This window comes from Scophthalmus maximus, chromosome 14 (genome assembly GCF_022379125.1).
Source record: "Scophthalmus maximus strain ysfricsl-2021 chromosome 14, ASM2237912v1, whole genome shotgun sequence".
NCBI classification, from domain to species: domain Eukaryota; kingdom Metazoa; phylum Chordata; class Actinopteri; order Pleuronectiformes; family Scophthalmidae; genus Scophthalmus; species Scophthalmus maximus.
In genome coordinates, this window is record NC_061528.1 from 9,517,443 (window position 1) to 9,543,466 (window position 26,024).

Genomic DNA, 26,024 nt, shown 5'->3' on the forward strand with positions numbered 1-26,024 from the left:
GTGGCAGGTTCCTGGGTACCAACAACAAACATCACAAAACACATGAAATTAAGTATAAGGCAAAACATGTGATGGTGAACACAAACCTCGTTAAGACGGCAGGCAAACTCTGTAAACCAGGGATCGCCTTCATACTACAGTAGCTCCTTAAGCACATCGATATGAATGTAAAAGTTTGAGGAATGTGAATATGAAACACTTCTTGTTGAAGCCACTGGTGAGTCTTATATATACAGTACAAAGTATATTGCAACTTAGTGGTTTCTGTCTAACAGCAGCACAATTTGCTTACAATCATCAGGGGGCTCACTATGACTCAAGTTCCGAATATTGTTTCATGGGTATGAATTTGGAGGTGTATGATACATTAACTCTGTACATACTACTGCATTTAACAGTTCTAAAAATTGCTGTGCATTTAATAACTTAGTTAAAAAATAACTTGTCCTATAATACACTGTAATACACTACACACCTGAACACTTATAATCTGCATCATTTTCTATTTTAGTAGCTGTAAATGACAAGCGAGTGTAATATTTTGTTAATACTTTGTTTCTCGTGTCTTTAATTTTGACTAACCTTATGCATACTGTGTAAATAATGGCTTGCATTCCATTCTACACAAAGCATTGTTATAAATTTAACGTCAAGTTTGTGAGAATTTCTGGGCTACTGTGATTCCCAAATCAAGTGGAAATACTAGATTATTATACTCCATATCTTCATCATAATAGCTCCAGCAGAGAGTTATGCTTGCTGGAGCAGTGTTTAATTTTGCTGGTGGTTGGTACAGATAATACAATGTGTTTGTAAATGTCAGAAATGTTTAACCCTCATTATTTCTTGTGACAGGAAATACATCTGCACTCATTTAAAAAAAAGTATTCACAGTGCTGTATACTATTTAGCTTTTAATGTAGAAGAGTCCATCATTTATTTCAAAGTAAAAAAAATTGTACTTTATCCGATTCCAGGTATGACCTAGGACCTCCCATATGTCTTGGATTGGTGGGATATTTTCTCTGAATCTTTCACTATTCTTGAATGTGATGTGCCTTGTTTCATTAATACACAAAACTGAACCCATGCTGGCAGGCTCCTGGGTACCAACAACAAACACCATCACAGTGACCTTCAAAGAACACAGTCTAAGGAAGGCAAAACATGTGATGATGTACACACACCTTGTTTGTGTGTGTGTGTGTGTGTGTGTTCTCAAATGCATATTCCCATCTGCATGCAAGGTTTTCAGGCTGACATTAGCCGGACACAGTTTGTGTTCAGGAGCTTGTGTTTTGGCTGGGATTTGTCTTTTCTCTCTCTAGTGGTTCGATATCAGCACAAAAATGGGTTACAGGACTGTGGTAATGTACATGGAGATTGGCTGCTTTGTCACCTGTGTGACTGGATGGATCCTAGTCTGTTCCACAATGCCAACAGAAATTTGGACTTGGTCTGAAGTGGACAGCATAGTGCTAACCACTTCAAACTACTTCTCCAACTTGTGGAAAGATTGTATATCTGATTCGACTGGAGTTTCTGACTGCAAGGGAATCCCATCGATGCTTGCACTGAACTGTGAGTAAAATGAATTTCAGCATAAGGCATGGTGATTATTAATTGAATGTTGCATTTGCATTTTTGTAATTTGTTTTTGCTGCTCGTGGACAGGGGACATTCACATGTGCCGAGCTCTCATCATCATCGCTATCATTTTGTCTTTCTTTGGATCCGTTCTGGTCTTAGTGGGAATGAAGTGCACTAAGATTGGGGGATCTGAGATATCGAATGCAAGAGTAACCTTTGCTGGGGGGATGAACTACTTTATCGGAGGTAAAACGTTACACTGAGGGTTATTTCAAAGAAGTCACTGAACGGTTGATCTTTAATAAGTATGTGTATTGTTTCAGGGATGTGTTCAATGATTGCTTTCTCCTATTATGGAAACAAAATTAGATCAGAGTTTGATGACCCTCATTACAAAGCTCAGAAGTAAGTACAATGGGAAATAAATTTAACAAACTAGCCATGTTATTAACTTTCATCACAATACACCATGAGGGAAAAACAGTAGCTTGATGAAATACCCTTTCATTTAATGCCAGGTTTGAAATAGGTGTTGGTGTCTTTGTCGGCTGGGGCGGCTCCACCTTACTTGTTGTTGGAGGCCTCATTTACAGTATATTTGCAGGAAGGGAAGGATGCCATTCAAGGTAAAAAAAAAATCCAATATTTCTATTAACCACCCGACCCACACACCTCTACCTAAAGAAAAAATAATAATCTTACATTTCTTGAATTTCATCCTAACAGCTCAAAGCGCTACCCCGCATACCAGTACCCTGATGCCTACACAGTTGTCCCGACTAGAAAGGGCCCAGCGTCTTTGGCTGGTACCAAGAGGAGTGAGAGCAGAAAATCCAGGAACACCAGTCGAAGTGGAGACAGCAGCATCTCTGGGGTCACCAGTATCACCAGGACGACAGCCAGTAATTCATCTGGGGTCACCAGTATCACCAAGACGACAGATAGTAATGAATACGTGTGACTTATTTGAGACCCTGAGCGATTAATGCAAATTTGAATGTTCAAAAATTTCCAACTGTAATATAAAAATATCTGTTGCATACAAGGTTTGTTTTCTCCTATGTGTGTGCAAGTTTTCTTTTCAGGTACACAGGAGCTCAGTTTGATGCATAATTCACAGTAAGTCATCGAACCAAGAAAACATTACCATTTTTACAATTTTATGTATGTGATGTTCTTGACCTCTGAACTGAGTAAAACATTACTGTACATTTTAACTGTGTTAAAGAAACAGAAACTATCTATGAACACAAAATGGATCCATGCTTTCATTAGACATTGCTTAATATTGTAAGATGTTTTTAAAATTTGCAATAATATGAAATTGATTACTGATACATACAGTAACAGAAAGTAATTTGAGATGAGCATGAGTATACGCCTTAAGTATGCCCTTAATTGTTTTATATTCTCTTTTATCTTATTTTATTTTATCATATTGTATTATATTTTTGTGTTTCTCTCTGTTTTTTGTTGTTGTACAGCAATTTTGTCAACTCTGGTTTTGAGAGTTTTATAAATAAACTTGACTTGACTCGGGCTGCACGGGGATGTAATGGTTAGCACTGTCGCCTCGAAGCAAGAAGGTTTTGGGTTCTTTCCGTTAAAAAAAACAGGTTGCTATGCTGATTTAGTCCCAGTCCCATCAATCAATATTTACTTGGAAAGCCCCCAAATTAAGCTATTTTAACTCAATAACATTAGGCCACATTATTGTGGCACATGATTAAAGCCTTAAATAGAAACATAGAAGGTGACAGAAATAATTTAAATTAATTATAACTGAATAATCCTGTTTACAACAAAATACTGTTTTTTACCTTATTACACCAGTGGGGGTACCAAATCTATGCAAAGACTTTTTCTGCAATAATCACTTTAATTAACAGTAAGTCATTGGTATTTGCTTTCAATCATTAGTCCAACTTGAGTGCAATAGTCAGTTTATTCACAGATTCCATTAACTTACATCGTGTCGTCCCCTCTCCCCATATATATATACACATATATATATATATATATGGGGAGAGGGGACGACACGATGACACGGTGGAGTCGTCTCGTGCTGCATTCACTTGCAGTCGGATATTAGACAGGCAATAATATACATATATATATATATATATATATATATATATATATAGTACCTACTTCCACAGCTAAAATATATCAAAAAGGTGGCTGACAATAGAAAATAGGGCTGCATGGCAGTGCAAGTATTCACAATACTACATCAACATATAAATCAAGACCCATAGTAGACAGATAGAAGAATACAATTCTAGCTCAAGTATTGTCCATTCTCCAGACTTTAAAAACAACTTAAAACGTGTTTAAATGTCTTAAGATAGGACGTTTCTGTAATACACTCCCTGCAGAACGTTAGGCTTGCGATAGCATAAGTTCCCAACACGGAAGAGCACATATGTTTTGTTGTTTTCCCAAAGCATTCACGAGTTCCTGACGTCAGACCTCAATTCATTGTAACCGCGCAACAACATAACAACGTCACAAGAAAACTACAACTCCATTAGCCCTGCACTTTTCTGATGATTCTGATTTCTTCATAGATAGTTGGTAAGTATGATACCTCATTCCTTCGTTGTGGTCTGCCGTGCCGACTGCTTCCTTCCTGCTTCCTCGTGTGGTCGGCTCGCGCCTTCCTGGTGTTCAAATCGAGCGACCTCAGTGGTCGATGGAGAAGGGAGGGTGGGAGGAGTCGTCTCACATATTAAACACGCCCCCTCCCCCCAAAAAAGAGACAGTGAGAATTTCTAAATAATATTTTAACGACAAAACTCCCGAGAAATCCGTTCATATTCATAATTAAACTTAATCTATTTTCATATAGATATTTACATACAACATCGCACAGATCTTTTTCCACTTTATTCTAGTTTACTACTATTGTATGTACATTGTTATCTTTATTTTATTTTTCTTCACACTTGCTTTGACAATGTAAACATTCTGTTTTCTTCCCATGCCAATAAACGGAATTTGAATTGAGTTGATGTACAAGTTGAGATAGAACTCTCTCTCTCTCTCTCGCTCTCACTCTCTCTCCCTATCTCTCTCTCACACTCCCCCCCTCTCTCTCTCTCTCCCTCCCTCTCTCTCTCTCCCTCCCTCTCCCTCCCTCTCTCTCTCTCTCTCTCTCCCTCCCCCTCTCTCTCTCTCTCTCTCTCCCTCCCTCCCTCCCCCTCTCTCTCCCTCCCTCCCTCCCCCCCTCTCTCTCTCTCTCTCTCTCTCTCTCTCTCTCTCTCTCTCTCTCTCTCTCTCTCTCTCTCTCCCACCCTCTCTCTCTCTCCCTCTTTATGCTGCCGTGGCTCCTCTCCGTTGAACCAACCAATGTGGGCGTGGTTTTCCAAACCATCCAGCCAATCACAGTTACCCACGATCGGGTCGGTTGCATGTTTCTGCTCTGCTACTGTGTGTGTGTGTGTGTGCGTGAGAGTAAGTGGGGGGACAGGGAAGCAATGCAGAAAACCACTCATGTTATGGGACAGTTGAGGATAAAGCGAGTTATTATTAGTTAAAACTACGTCGGCTCAGCTCGTGCGGGGACATCGGGAGAACGCGGACTCGTCAGATCAACATTCCACCATGGTGTCCGTTGACCATGTAGCTCACAGAATACTGACTTACATCCCGTATGTTCTCGTTCTGATTGACATGCGATACGAAGGTAAGAAGCTGACATATTCACTCGAACTGCACTTTACTGAGCCAAGCTAACGACAGCAAACCAACTTCACGCTTCCATAACTTCCAGACAGCCTGCTGCTTTTTGTCAACAAAACCCACAACAGTGTCGGCTAATGTTAAGCTAGCTAGTCGGTTGTATCGAGGTTAGCCTTTATTTCCTTGTTGGCTTTTTTGAGCAATTAGCTTGTTTTCTGCCTTCAGGTGATTTAAAAACTACTTTGGTAACGTTAGTCAACGAGCTAACTAACATGCTGTTCACTTCAACCATGCAGCTGCAGCTTCACGTCGAAGTCGTCTCCGGCGTCACAACGTCACACCTGTCAGTGGTGGTCGGTCGTGCACGTGAATGCACCACGACAGGAGAGAAACGACACCGTGGTCGTTAGTGTGTGTGTGTGTGTGTGTGTGTGTGTGTGTGAGAAAAAAATCATGCTGAGTATGTTGTGCGCGTGTTCCAGGGGTGACGTGTGGACGGGACGGGAGCGTGGACAATCACATAGAGATGGGGAAGAAGCTGCTCGCTGCCGGTCAGCTGGCCGATGCCCTCTCTCACTTCCACGCGGCTGTAGGTAAGTGAAGTGTCCCATGACCTACACAGCTACTTTAGTCTCCCCTTCTAGTGCAAAACTTTGTTCTCACTCATGTTTACATTGTTGTTTTTGTCAGACGGAGACCCCAAGAACTACATGGCCTACTACAGGAGAGCCACGGTGTTCCTGGCAATGGGGAAGTCGAAGTCTGCGCTGCCGGATTTGAGCAGAGTCATTGAGCTCAAACCAGACTTCACATCGGTAAATGATGACTGTCATGTCCCACTGCAGCCTCACCGGGAACACACACTGTACTGTACTGTACTGTACTTCTGACAGAGCAATGTGAGAAACGCATCCGATCCGATAAAAGGAATTAGCTACTACAGATGTTTAGCCAGCACTGCTCCCGGTCGACCACATGACCCAAATCACTTCAGTAAACTTTGCAATACTCAGTTTCTATCTGTGCAATTTGATTGTTTTTTGTGCAATCCTTTCATATTCTGCTTGCATTGTATATAGTATTTCTAATGTTTTAATATTTACTTTTGTTCATATTTCTTGTTTACTTATCCATTACTTGTTTTTACTGATGTTTCTTCTATTTTTAATACCTCCTTTGCTGCTGAAACAAGGCAAATTTCCTCATTGTTGGACTTATAAAAGATTATCTTATTTTATCTTATCTTATCAGTTTATTTCACCTGAAGGCACAACTATGCTGGGAAACCGGTTAGCTGTGTTGACAAGACTGTTTTATATTTTCTTTTAAGTTCTCTTTCTCTCTAAACAGGCACGACTTCAGAGAGGTAATCTCCTCCTGAAGCAGGGCAGGCTCGACGAAGCAGAGAGTGACTTCAAGAAGGTGGTAAGTATAGCATAGTCATATCCAGTTTGAACCGATGGAGAAGTCGTCATTATTTATCAGTGTTGATCCAGTAGCCGGGTCTCGTAGTGGAACTAAACTTGGGCATAAGGGCGCAGCTAAACGTGGTTTCAATACGATTTAGAATACAGACAATCGGTGGAGTGAGCCCCCCTCCCTTCTATGCTCCTCCAGGAGCTCTTTCTCCCAAATTCATGGACATATGTATTCCTATTTACTGTGTATGAAAAAACAGCACACACACACACACAGAAGGGACAGCTAGCGGACCGTGAGGAGATAGTAACTGAATTTGAATTTTTGTATTGGATTAGAGTCGCTTGCTCTACCTTTAACAAAACCCTTAGAAACCAACTACCAAATTAAGTGATACACAGAGGCCCCATTATACGATATGAAACTGGCGCACCCTGCATCCATAAACCATCTTACAAGATGTAGATGATTAATAAATCGGCAGCAAACTCTCCTTCGGGGATCATTTAAAGGTGCTTGTTAAGGATTAAGACTAGCTAATGCGTTCTCCATTAGAAATACAATTTTAGACCCAAGTTTTGCAAAACACCCCCAGAAGATATAAATGCCCTTGTCATATCTACTATGAGGTTAAACCGATGTAACAGCCCAAAATACGACCCACTCCCCAGACTATACCCAGGGTTAAAGTGGGCTAGTTTGTTTTATACCCTCGGGTATAAAACTGGACTTAATAACTCGTAAACTAAACTGGACTTGTACAGGTTAAATGGTCACAGAGCAAAGCATAGACAATGTTCAACTCTGATGCCTTCCACTTCAAGAAAGCAAGGAATTACATTTCCAGTTGAGGCCCGTTGGCATCTGGACTTGTACGGTTTTTACATGGACAATATTCTGCCGGTGTAATGTCAAGGAATCTGGCCAGAGCTGCACGTTGTTCTGCTGCCTCAGCAGTCCATAATGTTGGCCCAGTGTAATGCGTCACATTTATGCAATTGCGCTTTTCCCTAAGCTGAGTTAGCAGGAAATGCCTAAAGGGTAGCCAGGTCTCCCTGTAAAGGATGTCTCATTAGCCGAGATTGCTCTCGTGAATATGATGACCTATATGATGGGGAGGATTATAATGTAATGGGTGGAGGGAATAGTGAGCACTGCGGTGATTGGCAGTGCTTCCAGGAGGCAAAGTTGGCCACTACAATCTCTCTAGAATCTAAGCGCTCATATTGGAACACAGAGGTGACAGGATAAAGCTTTGTTAAGTACACATAGTTTATAGTATAATTTTGTTGCGTCACTCTAGCTTTTCTCCCGATAGTGACGTTGTGACAACAGATACTTGATACAATGTCTTTCCTCATAATCTCACAGCTGAAGTCCAACCCCAGCGACAAAGAGGAGAGAGAGGCCCAGAGTCAGCTGACAAGCTCTGACGAAATCCAGCGACTGGTGGCTCTGGCCCGCAGTAGCTACAGCAGCCAGGATTACATGACGGCTGCTGCCCAGCTTGACACTATCATCGAAGTAAGTGTCGTAGCCTGTCAGCATTGCCCGATTTTGACTTCAAGCGTTTAATAAATTCATCAAGCGCTGCAGTTTGTTAAGAGTTCTTCTCCACCTGTCACAGACTTGCGTTTGGGATGTAACTTCTCGGGAGATGCGAGCGGAGTGTTTCATCCAGATGGGAGAGATGGGGAAGGCCGTCAGCGACCTTAAAGCTACATCCAAGTTAAAGAGTGACAACACACAGGCGTTCTACAAACTCAGCACCATCTACTATAACCTTGGAGACCATGAGATGTCCCTCAAGTAAGACCAATTTGCAGACTACTTTTTTGGGGGGAGGAAGCTCCAACACAGATATTCTGTGCCAGGATGAAATTGTGTGTCACTATAGCTGCTTTCAGACATGCACTGTAAGGGGCTGTATGTCAGAACGCAAATGTACACTTTTCCTGCTAGTAAAATGTCCAAGTGAGCCCATGTAACACATGGTTATCACAGATAAACCAGAGAGGAGCCAGGATCATACATATTATCTAAGCATATATTTCATTTAATGGAATATTGGTTTAAAAACAATTCAAACTTTAGCATTAAACTTTCACGATAACCTCAAAGTTAAAGTCAGAACACCTCAAGCTTCACCAAAGTGTTGTTACAGGTGGACTGTTGTGTGCTCTTGTTATTTGTTTTTTGTCCACACCGTGTAAGATGGCAACAAAGCACACGCACATGTACATCGGGTAACATCAGAAATGTGCCTGTTGTAACCGCTCTTACCTTCCTCCTCCTCTGATGTGCAGCGAAGTGCGCGAGTGCCTGAAGCTGGATCCTGATCACAAGCAGTGTTACAGCCATTACAAGCAGGTGAAGAAGCTCAACAAACAGATCCAGTCTGCAGAGGCACTCATCCAAGAGCAGAGGTGTGTGTGTGTGTGTGTGTGTGTGTGTGTGTGTGTGTGTGTGTGTGTGTGTGTGTGTGTGTGTGTGTGTGTGTGTGTGTGTGTGTGTGTGTGTGTGTGTGTGTGTGTGTGTGTGTGTGTGTGTGTGTGTGTGTGTGTGTGTGTGTGTGTCTGCCTGCCTGCCTGCCTGCCTGCCTGCCTGCCTGCCTATTGTTCAGGCAATAGTGTATCGGTGTAAATTCAAAATAATATCCCCCACTGAATTCCAGGAACTGCGTCCTGATCCTCAGCATGCAAAACCCCATATTAATGAGAACGGATGTCACTTCATATTTGACATTTACCCGAGATATCATATTCACGAGATTAAACTAAGAGAATATCAGTGGCACGATGCTTGTGGGTGCAACGATCTGTGTGTGTTGCATTGTTGTTGAAACACTTTTTCCTGCCTCTTGCGCTTTCAGGTACGAAGACGCCGTGAGCAAATACGAGGCGGTGGTGAAGACTGAGCCCAAAGTGCTTCATTTCTCTCTCCTTGCCAAGGAGCGTATCTGCCACGCGCTGGCACAGGTAAAGATCCCTCACTGCTGCCACAAGATGTATTAACTCACTCTGTGCGTTTTCTTTTTTGTTTGTTGTATTAACTCACTCTGTGCTTCCTACCAGGGTCAGCAGGGCAGCAGGGCCATCCCAGTGTGTAGTGAAGTCCTCCAGTCGGACCAAGAGAACGTGAACGTGCTGAAGGACAGAGCCGAGGCCTACATCCAGGAGGAACAGTATGAGGAAGGTAAGCCTGTCACATAAGCTGCGTCTTATTTTTCATTTTAGTACAGTCGGTCTGTTAAATGTCCATACTCTGAGACAAGGACACGCTAAACACTGTTGAGCCCATTCATCCATTTCTGTAGAAACAGTTCATGGACACAGTGTGAATTGGTTGAAGACAGCAAAGACAAAAATTTGTGTAGATTGTATCAGTAAGCTTTCTTAACGTTTAACAATTTTTATTTCTATTTCTTCTTCTTCTTCACCATTTTACCTGCTTTTTTTTTTTAAAGATGTCAAAGTGACACTTGTTATGAGAACACAGTTATTGACCCTTACCTTAATACAATTGCTGGTATTATAATGGACTGGATTATATTGAGAGTTTGTTTTCTAATCTTTGTACCCCAACATGTAGTTGTGGCCACTGAGTGTATGTTGTAATAACCTCAACTCCCAATTGAAAATTGATGTCATGGCAGGAGTTTTACACAAGGGGTCCTTGTAGCACTATACAGAATACACAGCGAAATTAAGGGAAGCGTCTAACCAACCGATCATTAAATCACAATATGTGTGAATTTGAATTCACAAATTAAAGAACTAAATGTTGGCAAATAAAAAGTTCTCCATATATATTTTGGTAAAAGCCTGTAACTACTATTTCTAACTTCATTGTCAGTGTTTCAGAAGCAGGTATAATAGCCCTTAAGATAGAGAGCTGCCCTTAACTACCGGCGTTATGACTTTATGCAGAATTTGCAGCAATTTACTGTCTCCATAAAGCTCTCGGAGGCAGGATTAGGATAAAAACCACAGTTTCCTTCATCACTTGTTAAATCAACTAATAGGTCTGCTAGTCCATAATCTTTATCGGAATCCTTGCCTGTATTTTACATGAATCCGTCAGTTAAGTTTGAAATTGTAAACCATCCTTCCCACCTCAGTGTGTTTGTGTACAAATTGTCAGTGCGATAGCCAAACCCTGGCTCCTATCGAATAGTTTTCACCCTCAGTTGTCAGCGTTTTATAATTTGAAACTCTCACAAAATATTAGTTCTAATGTTACAAAATGTTAATTCAATTCAACCAGTCAACAATTATGAACTGAATCATCAAGTGATGGTAGAGTGCAGCAGGTGAGCGAAGGAGAGAAAAAAATGATTGGTAATGATATTGGCAGCTGTTCAGTGGCGCTCAGTGTTTCATCGAGGTGCAGGACCAAAAACCCAGACCCGGCCAAGCCATTCATTTTCTATGTTGACAATTTTCATGACATTTTGAGCTGTTTGCAGCGCATCAGACGCCAACACTGAAGTAATGACTCACAACCTACCAGGGGGTTGCACTCGGAGAGAAGAGATTTTCCGTGTAGTTGTTTTTTTTTTTCAACAGCCTGCTGTTGTTTGGACCCTGAATCAGAACTTAATTGACAGAGTACGGTCATTCAAATCATAGGCTGCAAACAGGAAAACGTTTCCTTTCCTCAGTCCTGACACTTTCAGGTGGCTGGAGTTAATCAGCTGGATGGAAAGGCAGTTTTACAGTACAGGCCAGCTGCTGTGGGCGTGAGATCCTGGTCAGAATTTAGACAAAAAGATATATATATATATCTTAAAACTATATATATATTTGTCCCATTAGTGTCATAATGATACGAATTGACACAACAAGAAGGGACTCTTCGTGTTTTGTGCTGTTCCTTCATCGTTGAGCTGTGTGCAGCACTCTTTGCCCCACTCTCTCACACACACACACCGACGCATTTACCCATCTGTCAAAGTCACACTGACCATCAGCAGCACCGTGTTGGTGTCCCGTTAACAAATCCATAAAGTTTTTAACCATCCTCGGCAGACCGGCAGCATGAACTCTGTAGATGGCACTTTTTTTCTATGCCGGCGCGCAGGGTAATCACATCCACAATTAACAACACCAACCAACCCTTCGAGCAGGTCGGCCCCCAGAGTAATAACATCCTTCATCGAGACCCCATCAGCTCTGCAACCGCAGGAGACTGAGCATGAACACATCAGCGGGGGGTGGGGGGGCTTTTAAACTGTCAGAACCCTTGGGTGTTAAACTCACCTCAGTACATTTCACATGGTAAACAAGCCTGTTAGCACCCAAATGTGCACGCGCGCACACACACACACACACACACACACACACACACACACAGCCGAGAGCTATCTGCAACATGATCTGAACGGGATGGAGCTTTCTGACTGAATAAAGTGGTTCACATCACGACTACACTACAAAATCAAGCACTTTCAGATGCTGGGTTATACTGTAGCTCATGACGTTGGTTAAAAGTGAGGGAGAAGTCCACTTTACCAAAGATTTCCTGCAACAGTAGATTTTTCCTTTGTACATTTTTTTTTTAGTAAACATTGTATGCCACACTTCAGTACAGATGAGCAACGCATATAACAAAACTTCAAGCAATTATTTTCAGGTGATCGGTGTACATTTTTTTTGGAGTGGAGGCTCCGACACAAACCATTAACCCCATGACGTGGGAAGCGTACAGTGCCTTGCTCAGAGACACTACCATCACCACATGCTTTCCTCAAGGTGTTAAGGCCTGTGATGTTCAGTTGAATACTGCACATACTGTAATTCACTTCCCATTAGATGTTTTTTTTTTGTTGTTGTTTTTTTAGGAATAAGCTACGCCGATAATCCAACCATGCATTTTGTCTTGCAGCAATCAAGGACTACGAGACGGCTGCTAAACACAGTGAGAATGACCGTCAGATAAAAGAAGGTCTTGACAAAGCTCAGCGACTCCTCAAACAGTCTCAGAGGAGGGACTATTACAAGATCCTCGGCGTGAAGAGGTGGGCGCTGATCATTGGATTTTGGAAACTTGGATGTGATTTTTTGGGGGGGGGGAATTCTTGGGGTAAAATGGCAATAATTGGGATCCTTTTTTGGAAGTAGTTTGCATTTAAAATTTTTGTATAGGAAGCTGTGTATGTTTTGTGGTCGGATTGTGATTTTCAGTTGGTTTTACTGAATAAGTAAAACCAACTGAGATTATTATTGAATAACAACTGAACCACGGAGAAATCCCTGCTGCACTTGAATGTTTTAGTTTGAGCGTTTGGCCTTTTGAAAGCACCGCTGATAAGATGTAAATCAAATTTTAGGCAATGGAAGCGCTCGTTGCTATAAAAAGTCATAGTTTTTTTTATAGTGTGCTGATCCCAACACGAGTATTATTAGGGCCAGCTTATGGCCAGAATAAGAGAAGAGAAGCTGATATTATCTTCTGAAAAAATGTTGCTGATAATACTCTCCTCCTCCCCCTTCGTGGTCCCAGAAATGCACAGAAAAAGGAGATTATCAAAGCCTACAGGAAACTGGCACAACAGTGGCATCCTGACAACTTCCAGGATCCGGAGGAAAAGAAGAGGGCGGAGAAGAAGTTCATCGACATTGCTCAGGCCAAAGAGGTTCTAACGGACCCAGGTGAGACGTGTGTGTGTTCTGCAGGCCAGAGGAAACGTTAATGCCAGTTCTCCCAGTAATTGTCGGGCCTCTGACAAACAAGTAGCTTGAGACTCTTTTATTACCTCACGCCCAGTCAATTTATTTCACTGGCACATTTTCAGACCAGCTTACACAACTGTATTGTAATAAGACGCAACATTCATGGTTCAAATTCAAACTTTGTCTTGTTTGTTTTTCCAGAGATGAGAACCAAGTTTGACCACGGGGAGGACCCCATGGATCCAGAGAGCCAGCAGGGTCACCATCAACACTTCCGCGGAGGTTTTCAATCCGGCTACCAGGGTTTCAATCCATTTGGTTCTGGACCGTTTAACTTTAAATTCAACTTCAACTAAGGAGGCTTCGTATCCAGCAGAGGGATCTATTTTTTGTTTTGTTTTTTTGTTTTTTCCTCCCTATTTAAAAGAGAGATCACTGACATTAAGGCGTGCCAGTGCATTTACCATTCAATAAAAAGTGGAGCCGATTGTCACGTTAATTCAGTGACCTTGATTAAAGTCACTTCTTCATCGTTGAATAATACAACTTCAGATTCTGTTTGGCAAAGGACTGTTGCTATGCTAACAAATATTTGCCGTGTGCGAAGCAGCTTTTATCCGTCAAGACCAAATGTTGATTCTACACCTTTCCGCTTATCGTACAACTGTACAATTCACATCCATTCAAAAGATTCAGTTTGTACATAGGTACATTGCTATTTTTATATGAATGGAGTTTTTTTCTGAAGTGTAAATAAAGAGCTATTTATGTACATTAAAATTAACTGCGAGTTAACAAGTGTTGCTGATTGGAAAGGTTGGGGAACAATTTGTGAACTAAAGCTAGTTTGAGAAATGGTACTTCATCATCATTACATCTAAACTTCCCTAGAAAATGAATGCATTTTCACATGGTGAAATGGGGAAAAAATTACCGTACACGGAAAATCGCTTCACCGTAGAATGAAAAAAACATGAATAACACATCCACTGCCAAGAAAATTCACAAACAGCTTTTGTAATTACAGTTTGGTATCAAAGATTTATTTTTTCCCACAACGTAGTAATATAAACATTTCGAATTGACACAGCACATTTAAAGACAGGTGGCCACACTTTCCTGCACCCATTTTTATTTACCACAAAGAAAATAAGACGAAAACAAAAAAACTGCGACTGGCCTTATCACGCAGCAGCACCCATCTTATTCCTGAGACAAAACACTGGATCATCTGGGAAATTAAATATTGAAAAATTCGTACTGAAAAAATATAATAGTGAAGCTGAACGTACATAAAATGTAAACATAGTGAAATAAGTTAAAAATCCTATATTCTTCACATAAGCCACGACCTGAAGTGTGCAAAATGAGGATTCTTTGAGCCATAACGTGGCAAGAAATAAAGCCTAGCATGGTCTGCTGAGCCCAAATCATATTGATATATTGTCACAAGACTTGGCAGCTAAACAGACTCACTGCTATAAAAAGAAGAACATCCCCATCCACAAGACTGACGGTCTGTTAGTTACAGTTGCTGAGCTATGACTGGACGACTGCTGTAGAGGGGCGGGGCTTAGGGAACAGAATACTAACTAACAGTGCTAACTGCTGCTCTAATGTAACAACTTTGCATTCATTTTTAAATTTAAAAGTAAGAATAGGTTTTCATCAGTCACAACTTTGGTTCGGGCATTTCAGTCAACAAGTAATCAAAGTCTTACGGTTGTCAAATTAAGAAAACATAAATTTTACCTTAAAATTTGTCTGAGATAAGGTTCTTAGTGCCTCTCCACTGGATTATTTGCATACATTATCAGTGCCATATATATATATATATATATATACCCCAACTGTTTTTCCAAATACACACTGAAGGGAACGGTTTGACCCTTTACTCTTTCTGTGTTCACTTCATTCTCCAGTATCCTCGAACCAACCTCGCCTGGCTGCAGCGCTGGGTTCACAGCTGGCAGTTAACACTCGCGTCACATGGATATTTGTAAGACTGTATTGATTGTAGAAGCAGTTATGGCGTCTCTGAGATCTCGACAACATCCTTGTCCAGCTGGGGGATGCAACACTTCCGTGGCTATGTTTAGATGGAACTGTCTGTCTTCGAGCTTCACAGGTGGCCTGCGTTCACAAGGTGCTGCCTCCCTTCCTCCTCTCAAAGTTCATCACGCAGGCTGTCTGCTGTGCAAGAGGAAATGTTGGACAGAAATTAGGAAAGAGCAACGTTGGTGAGAAAGAAACCAATTTGAGCGAGAAAAAATTTGAAGATACAAATAGAATAGATGGGCATTCCAGTTTGACATCTCAGTCCTATTAAAATTGGCAAATATTGTAGGTACACAATAAATAATGGTTTTCTTTCTTTATCAACCTTTTTCTTGCTGCGAGGGAGAGGGAGTCTGTTTTTCTGTCGCTGCGTCTCCCTGTTCCTGGACCCGTCTCAGGAGCTGTTTTATCTCGTTGTCATACTCGACCCACTCGGGCACAATCCTCGCTGCGGCCGTCAGCTTGGGCTCCTTGGTCTTTGGGTTGTTGCACTGCAGCAGAAAAGCAGACGAGGCGTCACTCACGCCACCGGGGCCACTTTCTCCCAACGAGTCCGAACGTCACCGACAGCAGCACTTGTCTGTGGCAGGCATTTCAACCTAATTTGATTTCCAATTCTGTTAAAAGGATGTTAGACCACGTCTACTGTCTGAATTAGCGAGCGGTGTCCCTTTACCACAGTGAGACAATGCTTCCTAATTCAGTCTACTGGAGCCGGCCCAGTGAGACTCCAAATGTGTTTAGGAGACTGCAGGATTGCTCCTCAGCTGTCTCCTAAACGCAGAGTGCCTCGTGGACATTAGTGGCTGGAAATATGTTTGAGAAAGAAAAAAAAATGCTGGTATACCAATATTATTCATCTTATCCGTATTAGATTTGATGATGAATAATTTAGTTACTCCCAAATTTTCTGGTTAGATTTCCCTCATTACATAAGCTGTTTTCAGATATGAACTCTGACATTTTCTGAAGTTTGCCTTCCACATATGAGGAACACAGCAGGATATTTTCCGAGTCAGATGCGTTCACACCCACAGGAACATTCTGTGGCATCTTGGTCGAGCGTGCCTGAGGAAAGATGAGGAAAATTCTGCCATGGAACGCAGTGCTTTTAGCCATCACAATGCCCACACTCACTCAATGTGAATTTTTCCGGATATTTTCCTGCTGTATTGTCAGAGGAGCTCACGTTTTTCCAGAAATTTTACTGGGCGGCTGGCAGGAAAAATGTCAAGAGCAACATTTGCGTTCTCACTACAGCTCCTCGGGAGATGTTCATGTCTGAAAGCAGCTACAGACGGATATATATCTCACCAGGTCTATCGTCTTTGCTGTGACTTTGGAGGTGTCGTCGCACCACGTCTCACACCACAGCCACTCCTGAGGGAGAGACTTGATGGCCACCTGGTGGATCATGTTGTTCGGAAGGTCCTAGAAACATTATAAAACAAAAATATTAAGGTGCATTACAAATGTACTTTGTGGACTAAATGGTATTACGTGATAGAAGAACAAACTCTGGATCGTATAATGTACCTGGTCCAGGTTGGACAGACTGTTGGGGTCTTGGCTCAAGGCCTGGTACTGGCCTCGTAATCTGTCCCCGGCGGCAATCTTACGAAACTTCTTTAAATCGACGACATAGAGAGCGCTGGTCCAAATATGGGAGAAAGAGGAGAGAGAGAGAGAGCAAGGGTGACAAAACCATTTCCTGAAGGAAAAAAGCCCGTAGGAGTGACTAAATAAAAATGACTCAAGATAAATATCCCAGGCACATTCAGATAATTGTACCCAACATGGCATATTAATAAACCCAAAGGTGTAGACTATGCATTTTCATTCATCACTTATTAGATTCAGGTCTGCCAGAGGAAATTCACCAGCGTGTTTCCCCAGGCTCAGTGATACAGATCATCTCTCGCCCTTCCTGGTGAACCACAGAGCGGAGCAGCACACCGGCTGGTGTCCAATCAAATCACTGTGGTTTACGGACCTGACGTTTTTCCATCGTCATCGGCCAGTAACAAAAGAGGGGAGTTATCATGGCTCTATGTCCAGCTACTGGCTGATCAGCCATCTCACTTTTTTTTTTTTCACTCTTTTTAAAATTTAAATTAGTGTATAATCCAACATGGCTTTGTTGACTCCAGCTTGTGCAAGGCAATATCCAGTTTCTTAAAGAATCAATCTCGGACAGATTGTCTAAATTAAAATTACCTGAGTATGGTGAAGTTTTAAAACTTCAAAGTTCAGATTTATCTCAGCTAAACAACTTTCTGAGATAAAGACAGATTGAGAGGAAGAACAACAAAAATAACTATAGAACATTTAGTTTCTAAATACAAGAATACAAATATACACATTTTTTTTTTCTTTGCTTTCACATTTGTGACTTGGGTAAAACTAAAGAAACTAAAAAGAATAATTTCCTCCAGATGATTAATCCAAGCCAAATGCAAAGACAAACAATCATCAATATAATGTTTGTTTTTTTAGACTTTTTTCATTCTGCTTTGCAAAGTACAGAGGCAAGTCACGAACATCCCTGACTAAATAAACTGGGTGAATGGCCTACAGGGAAGAAGGTGTCTGTAGAATCACAATGTCTGAATGCTAATATTTTAAAATGCAGATTTATTCTGCTGCCTGTGTTGCAAGGGGGCAAATACTTTTCCTTAAAAAATATCAAAACTAATAATGAACAATTGAATAAAGGGGATTAATGAGATATTGTTTAGTTTTTAAAATATAAGAATTTCTTGCTTTGGCCTGAATTACCTATGGATTAAGTGCTGCTATAATCTATTTTACAGTTTTCAGTGGAAGTATACCTGATGTGGTATCTTCTGTGTCCCAGGTGCGAGGCCCAATAGCCGCTTTTCCAGAAGCGATAGCCTTCCATCTCTCTGCGGCTGTCACAAAACGGCGTGTAGCCGTAAGGAGCTCCCTCCAGATCTAAATCCTTCAACTCCTTCAGATCGGCCCTGACAATCTGTGGGAGAGAGCAGAACATCGGTAAAAGACGGAGAGGATCGACGGCACTGCGGTTGTCACACCGGTGCTGAAGCAGGTCCAGACATTTCTATTTCCCGTCATCGCAAGTGGATCCTCACCTGGTCGGCGTCCACAAAGATGATCTTGTCCACAGCCAGGGGGAACAGAACGTCCAAGAATAGGATCTTGTATCCCCAGATAATACGCTGCTTCTCGTGCTGATTGTGGAGCCAGCGGGGCCACTTGTACTGCACCAGTTCATACTGAAAGCCGTACGACTCTGCCATGTGTGAGATGGTCTCCTAATCACATGGAAAAAACAATTTTGGATTAGCTGTTGGAGACAACTACAGTAGGAAACAAACAAAGGGAGAGGATTAATTGAGATTTTTGTGGAGAAAAATTATCCATAGAACATTTGATTTGCATAAAGTGTTTGATAAAGCCTTGATTACCAGAAGACAACAGACCATTGATATGGGGCTATGATATGATAAGTATGAAAAGGTTGGTACGGTTAGATCGTATATTGATAGTAATCCCTACAGAGATGCAGTTGGACATGAATTAAGTGGTAGAATATATAGAATCAGACTAGGGTTAGAAAATACAATATAAATGAAACTTTAATCTCTAAAGACATCATTAAAATAAAATTTAAAAAAATAAAATGTTTTTGCTCCTCCAGGTAATTTCAATTGCTATTTATTTCAACTAAACATGTCGCTGAGGGCACTGAATGTATTTTCACCCGACCGCCGAAATCCTGAGATTAAACACATGCCACCACAAAGGAAGGAGCCACACAGAGGTATTTTTTTCTTCATTTACAATAAACAAATTGTGGGGTGACATTCTTTTTTTAAAAAGCAGCAGAAAAAAAAGCTTGTATGGAGTCATGAAGTCAGCGAAGTACCTTGAACGACGGGGAGAGGTAATTCTTGAGGAACCAGAACTTGACAGGTATTTTGGTATGCCGAAGGACGGACAGCATCATTATTCTGAAACAGAGATAGAAAGATTGAGAGGCAGGTCTCGGGATCAGGGCCGGAAGGAGCGTTAAATGATCCAGTGTGTATGTGTCCGTGAAATAAAAGAGACTGACCTGAGAAAGCGCTCGTACAGGTGGCCAGAGGCAACAGAAAATATGTTTAGAACATCTTCTTTCTTCTTCTCCCCTTCATCCTTCTTGGAGCCGCCACCCGTGAGGCTGTAAACGACACCACAACACATGAGGTTGTTGTGTCCTGATTGATGCCTGTTTTCTTTCACATAGTGACAGTAGATCGGAACTGAGCCAGTAGCCAACAGGCCTTTGTAAAGCCAGGGGTAATAATAGTTATACCTCCACAAAAACCACGCATCACTGTGCAGCAAACCGAGGAGTTTTTATTTCTGCGAAGCTGATGGGTTTTTAACAGCAGATAAGTTTTCCTGCTGAAGATCAACGCATTAGTGAACAGCGAAGGCAGCTGCAACATTTAAACAACTCTGTATTCTCATGTAACGGCATAGTTAATATGTATATTAACTATAATATAAGGTGAAGAATAATAAGGATTCCTTTGTATCGTACAGATTAACAGCTAACCACAGATGCTCTCTAGAGTTCTTAAATGGGAGAGTAACGACATGGGATCTCAATTTTTAGTAACACAATATAAACTTCAGTTATTTTCCCTAATTGGATGCCACGGTCATTCCAACAGCAAATGGGACATAAGTTACGAAAAATGCATTAGCATTCAGTGCATTATGGGTAATTGAGTTAAGGGTCAGAAACATTTAAAAGCAGTGACACCATGATGTACTGACAGTTTGGAAATGGTGTGAAAAGTACGGAGGAGCTGAGAAGAGACAGCCTATTCAGCTAAGGGCAGGTTTTTTATTTTATTTTTTATTTCAGAAAAAGACAGAGACACATGGCTGTTGCCACGGCACCCTGATGATGTTGGGACGGGGATGAAGTGACAGAATGTATGATAATGGATGGTCCAAAACGAGATTAGAACGGAGAAAAGTTTTTAAGTCGTCTGCATGGAGCTGAAACTCACCTGTAGATGTCAACGTTTCCGACCCTGTTCATTTACACTGCATAAGCAAAGGTCCATTAGCAGATTGTAAGAAGATGTATCAACTATCATTATTTCAACTAATTATCAGGTAAAAAATTGTCAAATGTGTTGCTCGTAATTTCTCAACTGTGAAGACAGACAAGGAAAACCTTGAAAGACTATTAAATCAATTAAAATGTTTCATGGAGTCTGGTCGTCTGCATTTTGGGTCAAAATTCTAGCTCAGCCCTGAACACTTTTAATCACGACATACAGACAAACTGCTCCTGGAACTCTCAGTCACGAGTTGACAACATGATGAACTCTGTGTGCTGTCATGACGTTATGCAAGTCACCAACACATGCACGTTATTATCCAAGACTGTCCAGGTCTGCCTTTGAGTTGCAGTTGCAAAATGAGTCGGAAAAGACATATTATTCTTAACAGTTCTCAAAAGTTTCTTGAATTATTTATTATGTGTAATTAATACATAATTAATATTTGTATTACTATATATTATTGTCTATTGCACATCTTAGATGTTGTACAATTTACACTTTCCACGGCGTGCCCACAAAAATATTAGTGCCCATTAAGTCAGTCCTTTACTCTTCAGACTGAATTAAACTGTTAAGTCGGAAAAATCACCCGAAAACTCCAAAGGACAATCTCCACGTTTGCAAACGCAACAGCCCACTCCCGCCGCTATTAAAGAGCAGTGGTTCATGATGCAAGGCACATTTAGCAGAGAGGAATCAGGACATGTGCTGGAGGGCAGATGTGTCTGCAGTCAAACTGTGTGTCCTTGTCTGAAACAGACTGCTGATGAGGAAAGAGTCTCTCTCCCACGTTCAATCACGCTGCCATGGGCCTGAGGCTCCGGGAAGACACCGGTGAGTGAGAGGGAGGTGTGAAGGGAGGTGAGGGAGCATAACGTTTTTTCTCTACGTGTCCTCTAAAACCAACTCTGACACACACGTGTAATAGTCTGACTGGTATATAAGTCACAACCATAAACACAAACCCAGTGAAGGGCCCAGGACATCTCCTTTTTTTTATCATCAAATTGTCGACATTTGCTGCATTTCTCTACCTGCACTTTACCAAATATCCTCCTGAAATCGAAGGGTTGCTCTCTTTCATTGATCAGCAGGCTGCTGGGAAGTCACCGCACAACTGTTTGCTCTGCAGATACCGACGGTCTGCTGTGATTAAGCCAGTCATTTTGAAGCCCCCCCCCCCCCAAGATAAGCAGCTTTAGAGGGTCAGGTGAGAGCCCATTTTGCTGAAACACCTGAGATAATCTGGACCTCTGGAAGAATCCTCCGAGCTCTGGATAAATTATGAGCAGCGGGCTGCACTAACAAGACAAAACTTTACCACTTCTCTTTTTTCCTCCAACTCACATTGTCCTCCAATATCTGTGTGGACATCATCAAGACATCAACATCAATTTGTGGGCAAGAGAGGAGACAAAAGGAACAAAAGACATTTAGTCAATGGATAGTACCTACATGTATGTATTGGAAACCACAACTCTCATTGCCATGATGTTTCTGATTTCTAAAAGAACAAGATAAAGCCTTTTGTTTAACCTCTAAACATTGCTAAATATCTTAATTACTCAAATGTAAGCATACCAAGGGAAATGGTGTTAAAATCACAAAGCTTCTTTTTCTGAAGCTACTTATCTTCTCCTGGTCAAGGCAGAGAAAGGCTACACAGGGTTTCTCAAGTGTTGTACTCCCAAACAACATCCTAGAGCTCCTAATTAATAGATGCCAAGGCCAGGAGGGATTTGTAATCTTCTCAGCTTGGGCTGGGTCTGCCTTCGTGGTATGCTCCCAGCTGGAGAAGACAATGTACCTCGACAGAACGTGTCCAGGAAGCATCCTGAGCAGAGAGCACCGCCAGTCACATTTACCTGAAGTCTGATCAGTGAGCCGTCACGCTTGATGTTGAATCTGAATTTGTTTTACATTTTCACAACACTGTCAATGTGCCTTATGTTTATGTACATAGTTTATGCACTTATGCATGAACACATTCATGTATACAGGCTACAACAATACCTGCATCGTTGTTGATATTCTAAAAAATGGCCCCATAAATGAATAAACAAATGGATGAAAACGAAAATGTGAAAATGTAAATATGTAATTTAAGCACAGCTTTACAATATTACCATATTGTGTTAGAAAATAATAAGTAATTCTAACTCATTGCAAAACAGCAGTTGATGGCGCCCAATACACACTGCATGCTAATGAGTATGACAAAGAAGTTGTAGGTGTTAAATGCGTCGCAGTAACACTGCCTACCTTTTCTCAAAATTGCTCCAAACACTTCATACAGCAAGCATTAATTGAGGAGACAGGATCACACAGTTAGGAAGTGTATGGGACACACACACATACACACACAAATGCACACACACACATACCTACAGAAGCACATATTTTTTGCAAGACTAGATCTTACAGCATAATATCGCAGTCTGGATCCAGGTGAGGAATAAGATCTCCTGAAACCGCAACGTGTAATTGACAAACAGGAGGCAACATCAGCAAACCCACCAATCAATGAGCTCACAGTTCTCACTGCCCTTCAGCAGCGGGAAGATTTTTAAACCTACTAAAAACCACAACATTTTAGGTGTAAGTTAGAAAAAGATTACGCACCTTGCTATGGAGTCCCATATGCCTTTGCTTTCACTCGTTTCACTTAAAAGATCTTCGTTGATTTTCTCTGCATTCTTTTGCACCTACGATTAGAAAAGACGCACAACAGTGAAGTTCTTCACGAAGTTAAGTGTGACACAGTGAAATATTTAATCATCCTTCATTTTTGAGAGCATTTTAATGTTAATTAAATAATGTTCAGTGCTATTAAAGAGTATTAGATGTATGTATGAATCACACTCACTCTGACTTTGATAATCTTACTGTGGAAACTATTCAGCACAACTATAACATCACCAGCGTCTGCAGGAGACTCGGTTCCATCGTGCCTGAAAAAAAAGTGGATAAAGAGTGAGATGTGATAAAAAAATCTATTATTCTGAAATCTCAACAATGTATCTGCATCTGGTTAGTCTAACAGAGGGGAGACGGAAACTCATAAACAGACTGGAGGATAAATTTTATCAACAGTGAAAAATTACACAATTTACAAAACAATATCATTTTATTATAACCGCAATGAATGCAACACTTCTTATCAATCTACAGAAAGTCTAACTGCCTAGATGATTCTGCGATATTAATATATGACCTCTTGAAGTAGAAATCAAGCACTGATCTCAGATAAGGATCAGTGCTGTCATTTTTCTACTGCATACAAAAGTACAGTTGTCTCTCCTTTAACACATCACACAACATTTCATTTTAAAGGTTATCGAAAAAGCCTCTTGGCCAATTTTTTAAGTCTTGCTGAAACCACAAACGCTATCACCTACAGTATTACAATCAAATCATTTACTAATAATATTTTTTTAATTATTAAAGAAGGGATGGAAAGATCTTTGGAGATATATCAGAAATGCTCCAAGTAGTCTAAAAGCTGGGGGCAGACACCATTTAGTAATGGATTTGAAGAATAAATACGATTTACCATCTAAAACCAAACAATGTTGATACTCGCAGGTAAACTTTTTTGTTTTAAACCACCTATTTAAATACTTTTATTATGTGTATCCGTTCGATTATAAAATTATAGTCTGACTAAAATATTATTATTAGTGTCCAACCAAAATTAAATGTTTTTGTGTCAGTGTCTGGAGTTGGCTCACATGTCTTAACGATGGAAATAGATAAATAAAAACACACAGTACCGACTGCTCTGTGAAGGAGACAACAGCGGCTCATAGACAGACCACTGACAGAGCGTAAGAGCACACACTTAGAAGTGGATACTGGGACAGCAGCCAAGGTCACACTCTGACCATATTCATTATCCTCCATCACCATTAGGAATCACCTTACCATTATTTTACCCATCACTTCTTCCCAGCCATGCTGTATATAGTGGTAGATTTAATGAGAAAGTCTCTACAGTATTGACTGCATAACACTGGCCTTTCACTGTAATTGTTTTAGGGCTGATTTGTCCGGCGGCGGATGTGTTTTGGCAGGCAGGATCTGCAGGGGTCTGATGCTAAAACACCAGAGAGCAAACTTCAGGCAGAGCTGAGCAATAGGCCATGATGCACAGCAAGCCAATACGACCACAATGCTTACTAAAGGCAAAAAACCCTGAACCTTATCACTATGATAAATGCCCCCTCCTCATTTGGCCATAAGTGCATCCCCCCTTTGCTCAAGTGTTGCTTGTGCTTTGCCCGCGCTGCTGTCACTGGTGTAACTCAGCCTTCAGGGCTTGTGTTAGAAAGCACCCGAGATCAATCTGTATCCCTGCTCTGAGCAGAGGAGAGCTGGCCATCTCATTCATCGCTGTCAGGGCGAGGCGCAGTAGCACAGGGTGCACAAGGAAAATGCTGGCTCTGGGACTGGAGAGCACAGACACTCCCACTAGGCTCTGATCGGCCACCTAACCAGAGCAGAGTGCCGCTAACCACAAGAATAATGACACTGCCAAGGTGAAAAATGACATCACCTCTTAGCTTCACCTGGAGGATTGGGGAATAAATCTTGGTTGTCTGATATGATTCCAGGGGAACCACAGGCTGTATGTGTCCTAAATCTTATGGATAGCTAGAGAGGACAATATCTCTGATTGTAGGCACATCTGGTACGGTGCACCACGGCTGCCTATGCAGACTCACATACATAGTTGGGATAATTGCAACTTGAATGTGAGGGATTATGTCAGTTATGTCACATGTCAAATGATTTGATAAGATAGACGTTCCTTTGAAAAAAAGGAATTTGATTTGTTTAAGCCCTGAGTTCAAAGTGTCTCAGTACATTTTAACCAAAGTAAAATTGCAGAATTTAATGCATACAAGACATCAGGCATCCCAGTAGCCAAATGGTTCAGACGCATAATTGCGAAGACCACGGTTTGACCCAGACATGGGGACCTTGGTTGCATGTCATACCCCCTTTCTTTCCTTTCTATCAGTGCACTGCCTGTCAAATAAAGGCAAAATGCCAAAACAAAAAAGAAAAAAAAGAAGAAAAAAAAATATTTTAGAAAATGTATCAAACCAACCAAGCACAACACCGTTTCTATTCATCCAGGGAAATTAAACAACACCAACGCACCCTGTCTAGTATATGCAGCCTTTGACACCTACGCCATCCTAACTAAAACACATTCCGCTGCTGATATTCTGCAGTCTGAGGTGGATGGCATGGAAGGTGACCAGCTGAATCATCCCTCCACTCTGTCTTCTCTTTAATAGCATCCCTTTCCTCCTACCTGTCTCTCTCCCCTCTGTGCTGAGCAGAACTCCCTGCATTCATCACAACCTTGAGCTGCTAGTGTCAGCAGCTCTCCATGTTACCATAGTGATGAGCTTCATAGCTACCAGTACGAAACAGAGAGGTAAGCTGGGAACAACCTTGATGCTGAGCTGCTGATTAAGTC

The 26,024-nt window shown here is 41.4% G+C and overlaps 3 protein-coding genes across 11 annotated transcripts in view; 2 read left to right on the plus strand and 1 right to left on the minus strand.

Annotated features, from left to right (window-relative positions):
- The first annotated feature begins 1,221 nt into the window (after positions 1 to 1,221).
- LOC118282590 (claudin-10) lies at positions 1,222 to 3,523 on the plus strand. 2 transcript variants are annotated; one of them, XM_035603823.2, is made up of 5 exons: positions 1,222 to 1,581; positions 1,750 to 1,836; positions 1,914 to 1,995; positions 2,109 to 2,216; positions 2,317 to 3,523. In XM_035603823.2, the coding sequence occupies exons 1-5, from the start codon at positions 1,350 to 1,352 to the stop codon at positions 2,549 to 2,551; spliced, it is 744 nt and encodes a 247-aa protein (XP_035459716.1). In that variant the 5' UTR covers positions 1,222 to 1,349; the 3' UTR covers positions 2,552 to 3,523. The 2 variants fall into 2 exon arrangements, with proteins under 2 accessions (XP_035459716.1, XP_035459715.1); XM_035603822.2 differs by having other exon boundaries at positions 1,675 to 1,836; positions 2,317 to 3,518.
- Positions 3,524 to 4,996: 1,473 nt separating this feature from the next.
- dnajc3a (DnaJ (Hsp40) homolog, subfamily C, member 3a) lies at positions 4,997 to 14,151 on the plus strand. The gene is made up of 12 exons (XM_035651616.2): positions 4,997 to 5,278; positions 5,757 to 5,867; positions 5,965 to 6,089; positions 6,625 to 6,699; positions 8,065 to 8,217; positions 8,321 to 8,502; positions 9,000 to 9,119; positions 9,566 to 9,671; positions 9,768 to 9,888; positions 12,580 to 12,712; positions 13,198 to 13,346; positions 13,569 to 14,151. The coding sequence occupies exons 1-12, from the start codon at positions 5,197 to 5,199 to the stop codon at positions 13,721 to 13,723; spliced, it is 1,512 nt and encodes a 503-aa protein (XP_035507509.1). The 5' UTR covers positions 4,997 to 5,196; the 3' UTR covers positions 13,724 to 14,151.
- Positions 14,152 to 14,380: 229 nt separating this feature from the next.
- The window catches only part of uggt2 (UDP-glucose glycoprotein glucosyltransferase 2), a 32,060-nt gene continuing 20,416 nt past the window's right edge, over positions 14,381 to 26,024 (minus strand). For 2 of the 8 annotated variants that reach the window (XM_035651610.2, XM_047337164.1), the window contains exons 31-41: positions 23,400 to 23,484; positions 23,156 to 23,238; positions 21,881 to 21,895; positions 19,525 to 19,629; positions 19,336 to 19,420; positions 18,539 to 18,721; positions 18,257 to 18,417; positions 16,962 to 17,076; positions 16,740 to 16,856; positions 15,751 to 15,916; positions 14,381 to 15,560 (exon numbers count right to left, since the gene is read on the minus strand). In XM_035651610.2, the coding sequence (XP_035507503.1) occupies positions 15,535 to 15,560; positions 15,751 to 15,916; positions 16,740 to 16,856; positions 16,962 to 17,076; positions 18,257 to 18,417; positions 18,539 to 18,721; positions 19,336 to 19,420; positions 19,525 to 19,629; positions 21,881 to 21,895; positions 23,156 to 23,238; positions 23,400 to 23,484 (1,141 nt within the window). In that variant the 3' untranslated portion in view covers positions 14,381 to 15,534. The other 6 variants (XM_047337165.1, XM_035651611.2, XR_007032095.1 and 3 more) reach the window with 6 other exon arrangements.

Coding starts and splice junctions, on each gene's coding strand:
- LOC118282590 (XM_035603822.2), top strand. CDS start 1,350: ATGGGTTACAGGACTGTGGTAATGTACATGGAGATTGGCTGCTTTGTC. Junction 1,837..1,913: donor GATGAACTACTTTATCGGAG/GTAAAACGTTAC, acceptor GTATTGTTTCAG/GGATGTGTTCAATGATTGCT. Junction 1,996..2,108: donor CCTCATTACAAAGCTCAGAA/GTAAGTACAATG, acceptor ATTTAATGCCAG/GTTTGAAATAGGTGTTGGTG.
- dnajc3a (XM_035651616.2), top strand. CDS start 5,197: ATGGTGTCCGTTGACCATGTAGCTCACAGAATACTGACTTACATCCCG. Junction 6,700..8,064: donor AGAGTGACTTCAAGAAGGTG/GTAAGTATAGCA, acceptor ATAATCTCACAG/CTGAAGTCCAACCCCAGCGA. Junction 9,672..9,767: donor TCTGCCACGCGCTGGCACAG/GTAAAGATCCCT, acceptor GCTTCCTACCAG/GGTCAGCAGGGCAGCAGGGC.